Source organism: Lissotriton helveticus, chromosome 5_1 (genome assembly GCF_964261635.1).
Source record: "Lissotriton helveticus chromosome 5_1, aLisHel1.1, whole genome shotgun sequence".
In the NCBI taxonomy this organism is placed as follows: domain Eukaryota; kingdom Metazoa; phylum Chordata; class Amphibia; order Caudata; family Salamandridae; genus Lissotriton; species Lissotriton helveticus.
This window is the reverse complement of record NC_136065.1, coordinates 1937310578-1937316577: the sequence shown is the minus strand read 5'-3', so window position 1 is coordinate 1937316577 and position 6000 is coordinate 1937310578. Positions and strand designations below refer to the sequence as shown.

Here is a 6000-nt window from a genome sequence, read left to right as displayed (position 1 = left end):
TAAATGCATTAAAAAAATAATCAATTCAAGAATCAGTGAATCCCAGCTCAGCTTATTCCATTGTCACTTAGAGAGATCTAAATGTTCTGTAGCATTTCCTCTATGTATCAATTTAAAAAACATTTTTGGGTGTGTTGTATATAGAGAGAACATGACACAAGGGCTTTAGAGCACTTTACATGAGCACCAGAATATGTTACACATTTTATTGGTCACAGGGAGGTTTAGTGATCTGACCATAATTATAGGGTGTTGAGCCTAGGCTGGAATACGAACCTCGTTCCTCAGTTAGATGATCGACAGCTAAAGCTGCAAGACGATATCTTTTCACCCCCAACTTTAACTTCATCACATAATGCTTGTCAGACAGAGTAATACATTTTAGAAAGATTATTGTACAGTTCACAATTTAGAGACCACAATTTTATAACCATCAATGTATTTATTCCACTTATTTGGATGGAGCTGTATATTTCGGGTTATACATAATGCCAGATTTGTCTACCACCAAGATGTGTGCAGACCTGGTTTCAGATGTAACCAGCTGGGTGTGTTGCACTACAAAGGCCTACATGAAAGTGTGCAATGGGTGAAGCCTGCCTCCCAATCTCCACCGAGAAGGGGTAAGTTGCGTGGTTAACGAGGTCCGGGCATCGTTAAGATCCCTTAAGTTCCGGAATGTCCGTCGTCAACTTGTAGGTAGTCGGTCCGAAACAGGTACGAAGATGACAGGGCTGCAACGGCAGAAAACAAAAAGGCATGAATAAATTGGTGGAAAGTAAAGAAGGTAAAATAACATTTTTGGTGGGGCAAGTTAGACTGAAGGCTCCTGATAAGAAAAGCTACCACTGATGCAGGCCTTAACTATATCAATACTAACGGGGGCCTCAAAAAGTGAATGTTATTTCTCAGCTATGCAGTTTATTGTCAGATACGCTGAAATATACAAAAAAGGTATAGATGGAATGCTTGAATTAATTTTAGCTGCTGGTAATTACTCGGGCCATATTCCAGTTCATTGTTATTTTTCACACCATGCCACCTCAGTTATACAAATCAGCTGCTCCAATAGGAACAGTCCAGTCCGAACTACCAGGCCAGGTACTCCCTGAACTGGAAGAAAGGCAAGCCAAGAACAGTGTTACCCTTATTAGGGCTCATCAGTTGAGTAAACTTGGTTTATTGTAAGTTAGGCAAATTAAATGCATGAAAATCAGGAGTGTTTGGCTTTTTAGTCTGGATCAACATGGTGTTTAACCAAACTATGCACAACGTATCAATGGTAGAATCGTATAGGACATATGGAATACTGTACAGTTTCAACGTGGGAAGATGGGTCTAAGTAGCAAATTTATTAACGCTATTAGCTGCATGTAAATGGCTGGCCCTAATCTACTGTGGCCATCTCACTTCTTCATCCTTCTGAGGGTAACAGAATGAGTACCCCCGAGTCGGAGAATAGTTAATTCTAAATAAATTGCTTGGATAACCTGGGACCGAACGTTACAAAGAAGAACTAGTTATTTTTATATATGACATTATGGGATGGGTGCCAGAGAGCTCTTCTCAGACTTTCTGACTGAACCTCTGTTTCCATATGGCCGGTACTGCAGCTCTCAACAATTTAGCTAGCACAGAGCCAATGGGTGAGAAAAAGACTGCGACTGTGTTTATTTTGTGAACAGGAGGCAGTATTCAACAGAATCAGTTAAGAAGGGAAAAGTTCTTTTTAGTTGCATCATCACACTCCACCTAAATGTAGCGCTCAGCAGGGAACGATGTAAGCACTGGCATGCTGTAAAACCAACGACCCTGCAGTTTAAGAGGATGTGACCAAATGGTTCCAAATTTAAGGGATACAATGACCAGTATGCAACATAGACCAGGTGGCAGCTTTGAGGATTTTATGATTGGGCACTCAGTAGATTGGCTGATAAAGACATGAGTAGCCATCTTTCTTGGGTGCAACTAGGCAACAATGCATTCGAATTACAAGACCAATGTTGGTGGAGTATATGGCTAGATGATCTCCAGTGAGAGGTGAGGGATGGCCGGTCTAACTATTTTCATTATATCGAAAGGGCCACCTGCAGGCGAGGGAATGATCTGAACCATAAACATCTTCATGATAATGGATAGAAGGCGCAAATCTGCCTGGTTTGTGGTAGTTAGTTATGTGTATGAATGTGTTGTCTGGTTACAAATTGACTGCAGTAGGATTAAACTTACAGCTCTGTCACATGCTTTCCAGTTCATAGGCTGCCATGAGGTAATCTCTTGGAACAATTCCGATCTGTCCATGCAGCTCTCCGATCCACCAGCCGTGGATGTTGTACTCCTGAAAGATATGACATTCTGCACATTACTCTCTTGATCCAACTGGCATCGCGAACCACCTCTTTGCGACTGCTGTGCACACCCAAGGTGTCCTAAAACCAATTGACTGCACACACATTTCCATCTAGCTCTGCTGGGGGTTGTCGTCGTCCATCGTCCCTGTGACTCTCTATGCGGAAAAGGCACATTCTGTTCCCCATGAGCCTGAGCCCCTATAGCATGTGCAAGGATCTGTGTAATTTTCTTTCACAGTTCGTTTTCCAAATGACTGCTCTTCTCAAGACTCCCTGAAACCCCATGAAGCTGCTGCAGAGGACATGCTACGGTGGCCTCACTTAATCAGCATGAACGGGTATAAGGAGGCGGAAAGATGTTAAAGCTAGCACTGGGGAAAAGAACTGCATGATCCAGAGTAAGAGGCGATGCGGAGACAACAGATTTGGAAAGCAGCAACCCAACAGGACATGCGTCAACCAAACAAGTATCAAAAAGTAAACACACCAAACTCAACCCAGCAACAGATCATAGTTCAAATGACAGGCTTAAGTCCAGCTAGTAGCTCTATGACCAATAAGCCTGATTCACCCCAGAGCAATTCAATAAACAGCTCACTGTCCAACAGAGAGGTTTAGTACAACCTAGACATTAAACAACTGATTGATGGGAATGATTGAATAAATCTCAACTAGCCAATTCTTCTGGGCAGCATTCCATTCTGCTGTTTTTAAGTTTGTCTGAATCTTTAAAAAAGGGGGCGAACCATATGCAAATCTGCTATGGCACCGAACAGAGTAGCTGTGCTGAGACTTCTTTTTTTTACCTCAGTGGTATAAGAATATAAGCAACCCAAGAATCTGGGCCTTATTGGACATCACTGTTATTTATCAATGCAATCAACATAAGTCAACTCATACAAGCAAGTGTTTCATTGTGAAGTTAAATCTAACCACTCAGCAGGATAAACTCCTCTTACTGTCTATAAAAAGGAAACAAGTCAATCTAAAACAAGCATTTACAATGCAATGGTCTCGGCATCATTAAAAGTAGAGCTATTGGCATTGCTCATGACATTTCTTTTTTTCCCCTTAAATCATAAATAACAGCACTCACTGCTCTGCGCACTCACTGCTCTGCGCACTCACTGCTCTGCGCACTCACTGCTCTGCGCACTCACTGCTCTGCGCACTCACTACTCTGCACTCTGCACTCACTACTCTGCACTCTGCACTCACTACTCTGCACTCTGCACTCACTACTCTGCACTCTGCACTCACTACTCTGCACTCTGCACTGTTGGACAGGCCGCATGTTCGAGCTGTCCCCCCTCCCCGCAATGGGACCAGGACCCTGGCTCTCCCTGCATCCCCAGCCAGAGTCCACCAACGACCACCCGAAGTACCCTGCAATCCCTCCACTACAAGACACCAGCTCCGGACCCAGCTGGCCCGGGTCACCATCTACCCCACGACATCGACCCGGCCGCCATCTTGGGGCACTGCAGCACGAGGCCGCGTGGCCTCAACTCGACCCTAACCCCGGACCCGGCCGGCCCCGACATCGAGGCCCCACCATCCTCCCAGGAGGCAGAGTGACCACTTGGCGAGTCAATGGGAGAAGGAATCGTCAACGGCTCTCCTCCGCCAGGTGTCGATCACCCCAGGCCGCCTGGGCGCTGGCTCCACCCCCCTGCTGGGTGTCTGGACTCCCTCATCCCGGACCTCCCGGCCCCCAGGCGCGAGGGTCCGGACATCAAAGGGGACCAGACCTATAACTGGGGCCGGACCAGACCAGGAAGGAGTTGTATCCTGGAGTCGAGAGACCCGAGAAGAACTCATCCATGACTTGGCCTGCTGGCGCTGCCGCGGCCCTCTGCCCCGTGAAACCATCGTCTTGGCCTGCTGGCGCTGCCGCGGCCCTCTGCCTCGTGAAACCATCGTCTTGGCCTGCTGGCGCTGCCGCGGCCCTCTGCCTCGTGAAACCATCGTCTTGGCCTGCTGGCGCTGCCGCGGCCCTCTGCCTCGTGAAACCATCGTCTTGGCCTGCTGGCGCTGCCGCGGCCCTCTGCCTCGTGAAACCATCGTCTTGGCCTGCTGGCGCTGCCGCGGCCCTCTGCCTCGTGAAACCATCGTCTTGGCCGGCTGGCGCTGCCGCGGCCCTCTGCTTTATGAGACTATCACCTTGGCCTGCTGGCGCTGCCGCGGCCCGATCCACAGACCCTCCAGCTCGAGGATTGTGAGCTCGCCTTTTTACCACTACCGGTACCGATCCGGTACCAAGACTGTCCCGCTACCCCCTTTCCCTACAGAGACTAGAAGTGAGAGGACCCCCGGGTCCAAGATATCCTGTATCGCTGATATCCTTGCCTTAAGGACCTTATATAAAGCCTTGAACTCGACTTGGTGTGGTGCCTGTTTGTGGGGAGGGAGGTAACTTGTCTGTACGATCGCCGGAGACGGTCCCCCCCCCCCCGGGGATCTCTCCCTCGGTATCCGGCCGACCCTCAGGGTCCCCGTCTAACATTGGTGGCCAGCGACGGGATCCGAACCTACGCATAATCGTACAGAAAGTCACTCGCCCCACCACACACAACAACCATGTCAATAGAGAGCGGAACAACGGAAAAATTTCAGATGGAAAAATTGGAAGACTACAACCACCGGGAACTGAAGCAATATTGCATAGAACTTGGACTTCCAACCACAGGTCTTAGCACAAAGGAAGACTTCAAACGAGCCCTAGAAGCTTGGGCAGAAACGGGTACGGCCGTACCCCGAACACAAACAACCGAAACGAGCCCCGCACCAACTAAAGAAAGAGCGGATCTCTCCCTGGAAGAGATCCGAGAAAGAGAAAAAACCAGACTCCACGAATTAGAACTTGCCCGACTTCGCTTGGATGGGGAACTCAAGCTGGCAGAACAAAAAATAACCCTGGAACACTTACGGCTCAGGGAAGAGCGGGAAGACAAGCAAAGACAGAGGGAGCTAGAGGAAAAGAGACTAGAGTACGAACATGAGCGCAATCTCAAAGCACTGGAGATCCAGAAACAGAATAAAGACCTCGGGCTCCCCGAACGACCGACCCCGGCTGCCTCGACCGAACCCAAGGTTCACATCCCCAAAGATGTCATCCGGGAATACCACAAGAACGATGATATCCAGCAGTGGTTTAAAGCCTATGAGGTGGCAATGACCTCCCACCGGATTCCCCGAAGCGATTGGGGAGCCGGATTATGGGGGAGGTTTGTCAACGAAGGGCGGGACGCCCTGCTGCAACTCCCGGACCAGCTGATGACCTCCTACGACCACATGAAGGCCGCCCTCCTCACTCGATACGGGCTCACACCTGAGATGTACCGCCAACGGTTCCGCGACTGCAAACGGATTCCGGGTACAACTTGGGTGGAGTACGTGAACTTTTTTAGCCGAGCCTTCGAGGGGTGGATCAAGGGCAACAAAGTAACCACCTACGAACAACTCTTTGACCTTATCGTATGGGAACACCTGTCGAACAACTGCTTCGTGGAGCTCCGGCAACACCTCCTGGACAGCAAGCTAACCGACCCTCGACAACTCGCCGCCGAAGCCGACCGGTGGGAAAGCACCCGAGTTGGCCGGAGCGCACCCAGCGAAGCATCCAGATCGTATCGCCCCCGAGGGGGAG

General features: G+C 49.2%; 1 protein-coding gene across 1 annotated transcript in view; it reads right to left on the bottom strand.

The window, feature by feature from the left end:
- Positions 1-422: 422 nt before the first annotated feature.
- SKAP1 (src kinase associated phosphoprotein 1) overlaps positions 423-6000 on the bottom strand; it is a 1469988-nt gene continuing 1464410 nt past the window's right edge. Inside the window, exons 12-13 of the mRNA XM_078645553.1 lie at positions 2230-2338; positions 423-734 (exon numbers count right to left, since the gene is read on the bottom strand). Of these exons, the coding sequence (XP_078501679.1) occupies positions 2237-2338 (102 nt within the window). The 3' untranslated portion in view covers positions 423-734; positions 2230-2236. The remainder of the gene's footprint in view (positions 735-2229; positions 2339-6000) is intronic.